This window comes from Siphateles boraxobius, unplaced genomic scaffold (assembly GCF_051911475.1).
Source record: "Siphateles boraxobius isolate OS27281-9 unplaced genomic scaffold, OSU_SipBor_1 8, whole genome shotgun sequence".
Taxonomy (NCBI): Eukaryota; Metazoa; Chordata; class Actinopteri; order Cypriniformes; family Leuciscidae; genus Siphateles; species Siphateles boraxobius.
Window position 1 is genome coordinate 12,736,247 of NW_027509208.1, and position 12,466 is coordinate 12,748,712.

A 12,466-nucleotide genomic window follows, 5' to 3' on the forward strand; every position below is an offset into this window, starting at 1 on the left:
CAAACAGTTGATGTACCCCAGTGATTTCCATAGTATATTTTTCGCTATAGAAGTCAATGGGGTTCCAGCAACTGTCTGGTTACCCACATTCTTCAAAATATCTTCTTTTGTGTTCAGCACAAGAAATAAATTAATATAGGTTTGGAACAAGATTACAGTGAATAAATAATGACAGAATTTTTATTTTTGGGTGAACTATCCCTTTAAGGACAAGCGGCTACATGTTTATTATTAGGGCTACTGTCTCTTTAAGACCTGTTCGCGACGCGTCTAATATACACGCATTTGACAAACAGATTTCTCTCAATTTCCTCGGTTTATAATTAACTTTTATGAACTCACTGAACTGATGTGTCCCGTTCCTCTGCGTTTGCATTTAGTGTGAGTATTTGTCGCGTTGTACACTAATGCTGTTGAGACGGAGGCGCCAGAACTGCGACTGATAGAATGCACGATATACATATAAGCAGTCAGCTTGTTTGGAGCAAGGATCATAGCGCAAATTTGAACTATATCGATATATGTGATATGGTCTAATTCCATATCACATTTAAAAATATATAGATATATTTTTTATATCGATATATCGGCCAGCACTACTGGTGGCCTAACTGCGATGTTTTTGTCAACTGACAACGATACCACTGTAGCGCGAGAGCGACTGAGGTAAGAAATTGAGCAGGTGAACATGCTGAACGCAAATACGTCCTTGTTGATACTTGGAAAGGAAGGGAAAAATCTGTACGCACGTCAGCCTGTTATGTTCTCATATCCTCTCCTTTTCGTCTCTATGTGATATCTATGGACACCCCCCCCCCCATTATTTTTTTATAGATCTGCATGATTCACGTAGGTCACATTTTCAGGTCGGAAAATCCGGATTCAGGATTAATCCGGAAAAATCACATCCCTGATTAAACCAGGATTAGGCCTAAATTCAATTAGGATATTTAAAGCCTAGCTTTTATAAACATGCCATGGGAAAGAAAAAAACATTACTTGTGTGCATCTTGAGACAAAACAATGGCACGGACATATTTTAAGATATGTCAGTGCAAGTTGCTTTCAGTTAAAACAGCTCAAACATGCATTTTAGTGGGGACTAGCCTTAAGACTGGTCTGTAAAACCAGGGGAATATCTTTTAATCCTGATATAACTTTTTAAGTTGAAAATGGAATACCATAACAAGTGCTTTTGAGCACTTCGACTTGGCGCAATAATATCTTCACTCGTGAAAAGTCCTCTTACCGGCTCCCGCTTCCTCTCGTTGTATTGACGGAAATGTCAGAGGGAGAGGAAGCGGGAGCCGGTAAGAGGACTTTTCACGAGTGAAGATATTATTGCGCCAAGTCGAAGTGCTCAAAAGCACTTGTTATGGTATTCCGCCATACAATATAGTCATCAATTTTAAACGCTTAGAAAAGCGCAACGGTTTATTTTGTGTCACCAGCCCAGGTCAAGTTACACTACTCGAGTAACTCTGTTTACATAGGGAAAACGTGGAAGTGTTTGGTCGCTTCTCTGCTTGGCCCATATTTAGTGCATGGGCTAAGCTAAGTGCTAACATAGTTTTGCGGCAATACAGAGCGATATAGTGCACGCACTGAGACGAGAGAGGTATGTATCAACTCGTCTTAGTTAAGGGAATAACATAGTTTAATAAGAAAAACTGGTGGAGTATCCCTTTAAGTCTTACCACGCTAAACATTCAAACGATTTTAAACTATTCAGTACTCGCACGCTCTCTGAGAGATGGTTTTCTCTGCATGCATACATTGAGTAAAGCCGCCTCACAAACAGCCTGTAAGTAACAAAAGTTCTTTTTCACGGATTATATCGCGTTTACAGACAAAAACAAGCAAAATGATGTCAAAAATTTCGGTATTGGTGAGTATCCAACACAGTCAGTTATGTCTTAAGCATAAATAAGCATAAAATGCATGTGACAGTATAATGAAAACAGGATCCGTGCACTAGCTCTTAAAGTGACAGCAACCATATGTGTCTGTCATTAATATTGTTGTCAAAACAACAAAAGATAGCTTTAATTATAAGGAATCTGGATTTATGGTCGATGTATTTAATTTAGCCAGGACTAAAATACTACCCTATTTTATTTTGCATTAATTAGTTAATAAGTTTCTGTAGTATTTCTGAATGCTAGTGCTAGACCTATTCAAAAACTTTTCTCTTTATTGGTAGGCTTAGGCTATCTTTATTCTATTGTATTTATTTGTTTAAAATTATTTCAACATAAAGTAATTACTGTGTTTGGTGCACATTCCAACATTTATTTAATTTAACTCTCATTGTTTTTTAATGACAAAAACTAAATAGTTTTTCAGTTATCACAACTGTTATAACACTGTTTATTCAAGAAAGATATAACTGTTACAAAACTTTGCTCAAAAGAAATTTAAATTTCAAATTGATCCATATCGTGATACTTATGGTTTCGTGGCTTTAGTATCGTGATGCGTATCGTATCGTGACATTGTTGGTGATACACAGCCCTATTATTTATTGCTTTTAAATCCCCCCTTTTCTCCTCTTTTTTTAAATTGTTACACTCTGTATATTGCTTTTAGCATTAATAAAATAAAAACATAAAAAACAGGCTTGGCACTGCTGCCCCTCAAAACAGGTGGATGATGGTCCTCATCCCAAACCTGTGTTCAGGCTCAATTTAAGTTGAACAACTCTTACCATCTGCAGATACAAACTGGCCAACTGCTGAAGACACCCCTCCGCTGTTTTCCACAAACTGAACCTCAGAAACGATGATATTATCCTCCAGAACCGAACCACAGGCTGTGCAGACCGCACTCCCCCGGGCTGGGTCTGTGTCGATGTCTGCTCCACCACAGTTCTTACACTGACGACTCATACTGGCAGGAAGATGCCGATCTGAAGGAGACAACATGTACACCATTACTGAACAAACGTTTGGCAAACACAAACATCGTCAGTTTATTATCATTCGAACAGCATAATAATAAGATACTTCATAAAATTGTTTAATAACATGTAATATGTTGTGAACCATATAATAGTAACCAACATACGTCCAGACCGGGATTAGAACTCGGGTCGCCGGCTTACAAACGTAGCTGATATCCCGCTCTGCTACTCAAGAGACTGTGTGCGGAAGACACACAATGCTCACTTTGTCGCATTGTATTTCTTATATATTAGGATTCATTTCTAAATAGTATTATCTCTAATGTATATTTCTAGTATATATAAACATTGCTAAGCTAATGTTTTGATATGATTTATATGTATAACGTTAACTTACATGCTATAAAATGATAAGCTAGCTTGCACAAGACCTGTTTACGACCGTAAACATAATACACACAGCTCAATGTATCGCTTTATATTTTATTTCATAATATACAGACGCGCATAAATATATAAGTAATTGTATGTTATTAAAGTTAGCCTTCAATAGCAAACCACTCACCATTCAAAGGAAGTAAAGACTTGACTTAAGATCTAACAGTTTAAACCGGTATCCTCTAGTCCTATTTATTGTTAGCTTTTCACATCAACTAAGTTATTTAATTGGCAAGCAATGCATTTCATTGAGCAACATGTCTAGACGTTATGTATAAATATTTGAATTTATCTAATAACCCATTACAGTTGAGACTTCCAACCAAGGCTTTTTCTACCCAACTGGATACGACATTGTGGGCTGTTTTAAAAACTGAATATAGAGGGGTAGGCACTATACAATAGTTCTTTGTTTACATATTTTGATGAGTTAATTTCACTAATATGGGCCCTTTATGATATAAAACATCTTTTATGGAAATATGAATCATAAATGTATATTTATTACAATCCCAGTTAATCAACTTAGTAAAACGTTTTCACTCAAAACACCCCCATTTTGATGTGCACTGGGCCAGTGGCGGACCCCGGTCTTAAAGCGCGATAATATGAAGGGTGTGAGTTGTTTAGATGATAGCCTACTTATTGCACTCTTTCTCTTATTGACTTGCTAAAATTAAGAATTATGCGTTATATTTGTAGTCGTTCGTCTGTCCTTGATCTATAAACACCGACATATTTAAATAATAAAGTCGTCCATCGATTGGATTTAAGACTTTGATTTTGACAGAATTTATGACATGTTGACCAGGAAGTAAATGGTGTGCCGTTCAAAATGTGAGCCGAGAGGTTAAGTGGGTTAAAATAATATTTAAAACGTTATTGTATTAACGTTACACCGTTTAAATGGAGATTCGCGGGATGTGATGGACTGGGAACAATTTGAGCTAAATCCAAGGATTATTGCTGCTGTTAAAAAAGGTTGGCAAGAAATCCCACTCGAGTACATTCATTATAAAGTTGAATTCGCTTCTTGTTTAATGTTGTTTTATTGTTTAGCCAATTTCCGATCAGCGAAGGAGATCCTCTGTGTGTCTGGTCCAGATCTGCAGAGACTGACACGCTTGTCAAAGACTGATGTTCTGCGCCTTCACTGTGCAGTAGCAGCAGCTGTGCGCAAGACCAGCCCGGTCACAGGTGGCCTTCGATTATTACTGCAACAGAGAATCAGCTATTTTTGAAGCAAAATTCTTATTTTAATGTATTCTCAGCTCTGCAGCTGATCCGGGGAGAATGTCCAGTTTTGGAGCCCGGACACAGGCTGTCTTTTGCCTGTCCCGTTCTGGACGGTCTGATGCGCGGTGGTCTCCCGTTACGAGGAATAACAGAGCTGGCGGGAGAGAGTGCTGCTGGGAAAACTCAGTTTTGTTTGCAGCTTTGCTTGTCTGTACAGTATCCACAGGAAAACGGAGGGCTGAACTCAGGTACGGACATGAAGCCTTTCAATTTCTACCCAATAAAATAAATATTCAATAAATTCTAATGTCCAATACTATAGTTAAAATGCCCTCATATATCCAGGTTTTCCAAGACTGGAAATGCTGGTTGTACCATGTTAGAAAAAGAAAAAAAACATTGTTAAGGGGGTTTAATAAAATAAATAATATCTTGATTTTTCTCCTATTGAGGCCCAGCCCTCTGATTGAGAACCACTGCTTATTTTCATTACAACTATCATAAATGCATCAAAATTTACACTTATTTCAGTATCTTGTCAAATCTGAGTGCGAGATATATCGTCTGAAACTCTAGTGGCAACATGTGAGATTACTGGAGTAGAAGAAGAAAGTAATCGTTTTGACAAATCTCTGGTGAAATGCGGTTTTAAATCACATTTGATATGGTCATTTAACAGGAGCTGTTTATATTTGCACTGAGGATTCTTTCCCCATCAAACGACTGCGGCAACTCATTACCCAGCAGTCCCGGCTCAGACCAGATCTGCCTCCAGCTCTGATCCACAGCCGGCGTTTAACTGACAGCGTCTACATCGAGCATGCAGCTGACCTGGTGAGACTGGCAAAAACTCCCCTTAACAAGTTAATAACCATTAGAAAGGTATGAATGCTTGTGCATATGTGAGCAGGAGGCTCTGCAGGCGTGCGTGTCTCAGCGTGTGCCCGTGCTGCTGAAGCGAGGTCTGGTCAGACTGGTGGTGGTGGACTCTGTAGCTGCTCTGTTTCGCAGTGAGTTCCAGGCTGATGAAGCTGTACAGAGGTCACGTCACCTGCTGGCTTTTTCCAGTACACTCCACCGCCTGAGTCATGCATATGGTGCACCTGTGGTCTGCGTCAACCAGGTCAGACCGCCATCTGATTTATAACGCTTAATCAGAGATATTATACAATACGTGCTGTAAACGCCATAGAACTTATCATTTGAATTTAAATAACACATAAATAGTTCTCACTGTATGATGTTTATCCGTTCCAGGTTACAGATGTTATGGACGGCCCAAATCCCGGAAGGTGCGACTATGGGTGAGTGTGTTTGTGTCAGTTTTGGCAGCAGCAAAAGGGCCAAAATATAACAGCTCCGCTCATTTCAGGAGACTTAATGTAATTACTAGGGATGTGCGCCACGACTTATTTCATTATCGTAAAAATGGAAATTTTGTTTAACAAACTCAGATTGGACAAGTAAAAGTTTGTATATGAGATTTATTTGAATTAGCCTACTTAATCTATGAATCAAAAAGTCATATCCCATACTAAATGCCGCTAAAAAATATATTCGATGTGCTTACCTTGCATTATGATCATTGTTCATTAAACAGAAGCCTTCACTTAATCACCATTAACCTATATAGACATATATATTCAAATCACCTGAATCATTAGGCAGTGTCACCTATTAAAAATCAGAATCCCTCAAATAAAATTTAGCCAACACAATTCAGCATAAATCAAGCAAGGTATTGTTGTTCATTACCACTGCTTTTGTATCTGTGTTTGAATGTGCTTCTCTTGTGTGAAAAGTATATGTACAGACATGCCAGGTGGCAAAATCACAAGAAAAGCCTAAAGTGTACCAACAACTGCATTATGTAAGGGTTTTCTATGCATTAGGAAAATTGACATAGGATCTGTTGTTGTAAAGTTATTTTCATTCATAATGGTTCCCCCTTTAAACCAGCATAACATTTCATATCAGTAGACTATTTTCCCCTAATAACTGGTACCGTAGTATAACAAGCCTAATTGTTATATGGCAATTTGACATGGCCTATACAAAACTTTTCCGTTTGCTTCCAAGTCAAAATCCATGTGTGGACATTTATCTAAGCATGTTGGGGTCGTGTGATCAAGAAAGGAAAAAAATTTAATGATTTTGTTTTCCGCTCCAGATATTCAATAAAATAATGTTACATTCTTGTGGTCACAGCCTGGAAATTTACAAGTTCGCACCATCGTTCATTATCTACTTTTTACGTCGTTTCGTAATCGATTGTGTAAACACTATGGAACAGCTGATCGGAACGTGCGCACTGCTGACGTTGACAGCAGAGCGGATTGATAGAAATGGAAAGAAAATAGTGCCGATTAAAACTGAGGTATGAATTTTGACCGGCGTGTTTTTTGTGTGTTAAATTAATCAAGCTTTGAAACGCAAATTATTTTTTCACGTAAAAACGCAGAGTTTTGAGGCCCCGGAAACTAACCGGGAGTACTTTCTTGAAAAACTTCCAGCGGCCAAAACTCTGACCAGGGAGTTGACTACAGAGTGGGTCAGTGTGTATGCACTATAGTGCTGGTAAGGATTCCATACAACTTCATGTCTTAAATGGGCGAACTAACCCTTTAACATGACAGTAATTTGAGCATAGCATTTGTAAAAATATATAGCAAAACAGGCTAAATGTGCAAAAAAAATTAACTACTATTTCCAATGTCGACTAGCAGCAGTATCTTTTATTTGACTAGTCCCTCACATCCCTAGTAATTACAAAACTGGACGTATCATAATTTGAGCTTTTGAAGCTCTCTAATAAGTCTTCTATATCTTAATGTAACAGGCTGGTGGACAGTAAGGTGCTTCCTGCATTGGGCATCGCTTGGGCCAACCAAGTAATGGTGAGACTCATGCTCACAAGATTGGCAGGACAAGTCAAATCAGACAGCCGAAGTTGTGCTCCACGTAAATTAGAAGTGGTCTTCGCTCCACACCTCCCTCGAGCGAGCTGCCTGTGTGGGGTTTGGGAGGAAGGAGTGAGAGGGATCCCCGATGACACTCTTCATGATGAATGATCTGCAGATGGAGGAGACTACATTCACATCAATTTGGCAGTTAACAGCTGCTAATGGACACAAATATTTTTAAAGCACATTTTGTTAGGAATGTTATTTTTTTTTACCATTTCAAATTAATACACATTATTATTAATATAAAATTCTCACAGGTATTATGTGCAAATAATTTTGTAAAATAACCCTATTTTATAATACTTTTAATTTTTTTTTATTATTATGCCCTTGAGACACTGAATATATGTTTTCCTTATGTATACCTGTATGTTGTTACAGTTTTCATACAAAAAGAGTTCCAATGCAGCAATAAGCAAGTTGAATAAAGGCTAATCACTGCCTCACAGCCGCCCTTGAAGAGGACAAGCTGGGGTTTTTGTACTATTTCAGAAAACAAAGCAAACTCAATTTGTTGTAGAACTGTCTTGATCAATATTCTGATCTACAACACTCAAAATAGCATTAACCATGTTTATATTGCCAGTCTTGAGACTATACCATTTTAAATAGAAAGGCAAATACAACATTAAATATACAATAAAATGTATATTGAGATAGTAAAAGTACTGATTTGTCAAAAAATAAAGTAAAAAACTGTGGTACCCATTTTCTGATCCACTTTTGTCTTATCATTCTACCAGCATTTCTTCTATGTTTGGGACCTGTAGTAATTCACCTGTGACTCTTTATGAGTTCTGACCAGCAGAGGGGGCTAAGATCCAACAAAACTGTGCAAGCTACATCTTGCATATGGGATTGTCATAATAGATGAAAGCAAAGTTAAAAGCAGTGATCTATGTGGCAGGTGTGAGACATGAAATAAACATGCATTATTTTATTTATCTGATAGCCGTAATATGTATAATATTTCACTATATATGAGGACATTTGATTCTCACAAGTATAGACAAACCTTTACACATTTTAAAAATCTGATTGCTGTACTTGTTTTAATGTCTAAGACTGACTCAAGACAAGGGGTCGATGTTTTACTGGTTAGCAGAGCCAGCATAACCAGCTAAACCATTTAACACTGATGGCCATTCAAAAGTTGCATATGTGTAGTATATTCTGACTAAATAAATATTGTTTATAAGCAATATAGCCTATACTGTTCGAAAAGTACGATTTTAATGTTTTTTTAAAGAAGTCTCTCTATCTAAAATACAGCAAGAATTTAAAATAACTTTTTTCATTTTAATAAATTTTTTAAAATATAATTTATTCCAGTGATGGCAAAACTGAATTTTCAGCATCATTACTCCAGTCTTCAGTGTCACGTGATCCTTCAGAAATCATTTTAACATGCTGATTTGATGCTTAAGAAACATTTCTTATTATCAGTGTTAGCCATTTAAAGTGGAAATCTTGTGTGACATTATAAATGGATTTACTGTCACTTTTAATCAATTTAATGCATCTTTGCTGAATAAACATTAATTTAACATATTTTCGACACCAACCTTTTACCAGTGCCCAATTTGTTTATAGTGCTCTTATTTTCCGCTCTGCTGCCTTTCACATTACATCATAAATGATGTTTGATGCATGCTGTCTCTTTAGGAAGGACTGACCAAACACTGAAGCCCAAACCATACTGCTGATCTGTGAAAACCCCTGAGTCATGCAACTCCATTTCATACTATTTTTTTAATTTTGGAGCATACATCGTCTTGAGTTGCACATTTTTCAAGATGTCTCTGCAAAAAAAAAAAGTGCAAAAATGCCTGGCAGTGATTAAAGTCCAGCTACACAGAAAGGAGTTTTTGGATAGGCCTTTAATCCTTCCAAGCTACTTAACACTCACACGCACTGAGCGACTCCGTTTATCAACATCGGAAACCCGAATGTTAGTGCACAACAAAACGTAGGCTACTCATTTGCAACCAAATGGTGTGAGCAGCTACATTTGCCTTTGAGCCCGTCCTGTCACCATGGCGACAATCACATGGGCTGTCTGTCCCAGATTGTTTGACCACCCCCACCCCCACCTTCAGGAAGACAAGAGGCTTGTTCGACTTGAACCGGCGCTGCACAGACCGATCGGTTGATGACATCAAAGTACCGCGAGAGCGATTAGAGTAGAGTTGTGACGTTCGTGAACGAACCGATTCTTTTGAACGGCTCATAAACATGAACGATGGGAGCCGAGTCACGGCTGGAGGGGAGCCGTTCTTTCTGTCGTTCTTTTTTTCCTATGCGTGTTTCACACAGATGCACACAAATTAGCTCCTCAGTTATAGGGGAAGGGGCGCACCCAGCGCAGGGGTACTACTGCCTAACAGCATGATGATAGTAGTTGTGCATGCGCGCCCATCCTTTACGTGAGTACTCCAATGGAAAAAAAACCTACGTGCCTTTGTCATTGGGTAGGAGCGGAGCCAATGACTTGTGCGCGCTGCCGTCAAGCTGGCTTCTTAAAACTGACTAAATATTTAAAAAGAGCCAAAAGAGATTTTTTAATCAAAATGTTCTTGTGTGATAACAATGTTCTTGTGTGGAAGTGTTACTGTTTGTAGTAAAAGCTGTTTTGCACAGAAATTCATTGCAGCCGGCTTTGTTTTTTATGTTTATTTGTGAGTAGGTATTGTATGAATAACATAAGTCAACATAGCTTTACACATACACACACTTTGTACTAAAGGTGAATCCAAAATAGTGATGTCACTTTCTAAACAGAGGGATGTTGTGCAACCCTATGGTATATAGTCCACACATGACAAATGAGGTAATAATCTATATTTCAGAAAAATTCAAACTCAGATATTGGTGTATGATATCTGAGTTTAAATTATTTGACTACAAATCTCACCTCATCATTCCTCCCAGTGATTATTTCCAGGATAAACTGAGATGCCCTCAAGCTGGCTTCTTAAAACTGATTAAATATTTAAAAAGAGCCAAAAGAGCCGTTCTTTTGAACGGCTCTTTGTAAGGAACGGATCGCCAAGATCCGGATCCCCTCAAAGAGCCATAAATCCCATCACTAGATTAGAGAGCAGACGGCTCCTTATGCTTTTGAATCGCTCTCGCGGTACTTTGATGTCATCAACCGATCGGTCTGCGCAGCGCCGGTTCAAGTCGAACAAGCCTAAGAACCTCTCCATCCATCGCACTGCAACGTCAACTCAACCCCCTCCATCCCCTGCTACAAAACACACACATTTTCCTCCTTCCACTCAGCTGTTTACTGCTGTGCTGATGAAAACCTCGTTATGTAATTCCGCCAGTCCTAACGGGCTACACACACACTGACGGGCTTTCAGAACACACACACAGCCGCCCACATCTGCCACCGTCTGCAAAATGACCGAGAGCTGCTCACACTTTAGCGTGCGCACTACAAGCAGCCGGATTCTGGTGTGTCATCATGCAGGTTGTTAGTATGTATCCCACGTCTATTTGTGTCAGCCAGGGCAAAAGAGAGACGGATACAGAGACTGCAGGTCTCTCTCTCTCTCTCTCTCTCTCTCTCTCTCTCTCTCTCTCTCTCTCATATAAACATATACGGCCATCTTGGGAAAGAGAAGTAGAGAAAGAGAAAAATGGATTCTTGTGTTGAGACCTGAGAAGGAATGTGGAGCATGTGTAATAATATGGAAATATTTGCTGAATATTATATTAGGCTATAAGGAAGATATAGAAACACAGCTGCAAAAACACAATGCATTGGCCTACCTATGAGGTTACGACATATTTACACACACACACACACACACACACACGTTTCACTAAATTAGTGAGGACAATGCATAGACTTTATTGAATTTTATACCAGGTTAATGATATTTTCTATTGCCTAACCCAACCCCTACCATAAGCCTATACCCAACATAGAAAAATGTGCAAAACAGATTAAAAATAAATAAATGTTTTGGTCAAATTATAAGCCTTTTTAAATGCCCTCACAGTCAGTATCATTTCACTATATAAGGGAGGAAATTTGGTCAGATTTGGTCACATTTCAGTGTTTTCAAAGCTGGTTTTTATTTTATTTTTATTTTCATGAAAAAACACTTTATATTAGATTCACATTCAACAACACTTACTTCGGAGACAGTAAATATATACGACAGCTCATTGCAGTGTCTGCAGCTCAGTCCAAAACAAGATATGCCTATAGAATAACAAATATTGGACAACAGGTAAAACAACTTGAGGAATTCATAACATTCGTTACAATTAATTTTTGCCCTCATTTGTTAAATCAGATGCATTTATTGCATTATGCATTTAAAGTAAATATACTTTACTCAGACACAGAAACATCTTTTCTGGTTTGGGATCATTTGACTAAGACCTTTCCCTATTGCAGAATCTAATCACGTCCCAACTCCCATCAAATGAGTCGCAGCTGCACTCCAAAACCACATATGTGCAAGAATGAGGGAACTCAGTATATATGTGGTGAATATGAAAAGACATCGATTAGTACAAAAGTCAAAAAGAAAAATGAGTCTGATGGCTTTTGTGGCAGGAAACAGGCAGCAGCTGGTCGGTTGCTAAGACGACCAGGATTAGTCCTGCGCCATTGGCCCTCAGCTGCGCCGCAGACTCTTTCTCCAAGAGTCTTAACCCAGAAATATCCCACCATCCTTTATATCACATCATTGTTGTCAAAATATACAAATGTTTCATGTAGCCTAATGATTGTGCGTAGTCTGCGTACTATCTAAAGTCAGCTTGTCAAAAAATTGATGTAATAACAGAAACGGAGAACTGATAATAACTGGCATAAGAGGGAAACAAAGCTCTATATATCAGTATTTTATATTTTATACATTGTAATAGGAAGCAAATGTAAACAAACAGAGAGGGGAGG

General features: G+C 38.3%; 2 protein-coding genes across 3 annotated transcripts in view; one reads left to right on the top strand and one right to left on the bottom strand.

The window, feature by feature from the left end:
* The window catches only part of brf1b (BRF1 general transcription factor IIIB subunit b), a 77,284-nt gene extending 73,604 nt beyond the window's left edge, over positions 1-3,680 (bottom strand). Inside the window, exons 1-2 of one of the 2 annotated variants that reach the window (XM_077220842.1) lie at positions 3,468-3,680; positions 2,708-2,908 (exon numbers count right to left, since the gene is read on the bottom strand). In XM_077220842.1, the coding sequence (XP_077076957.1) occupies positions 2,708-2,888 (181 nt within the window). In that variant the 5' untranslated portion in view covers positions 2,889-2,908; positions 3,468-3,680. Of the gene's footprint in view, positions 1-2,707; positions 2,909-3,467 lie in introns of those variants that run through there. The other variant, XM_077220843.1, reaches the window with a different exon arrangement.
* Positions 3,602-8,250, top strand: xrcc3 (X-ray repair complementing defective repair in Chinese hamster cells 3). The gene is made up of 7 exons (XM_077220853.1): positions 3,602-4,321; positions 4,400-4,537; positions 4,612-4,824; positions 5,256-5,410; positions 5,487-5,699; positions 5,834-5,880; positions 7,416-8,250. Exons 1-7 carry the CDS (start codon positions 4,267-4,269, stop codon positions 7,645-7,647), a joined length of 1,053 nt encoding a protein of 350 aa, XP_077076968.1. The 5' UTR covers positions 3,602-4,266; the 3' UTR covers positions 7,648-8,250.
* Positions 8,251-12,466: the final 4,216 nt, after the last annotated feature.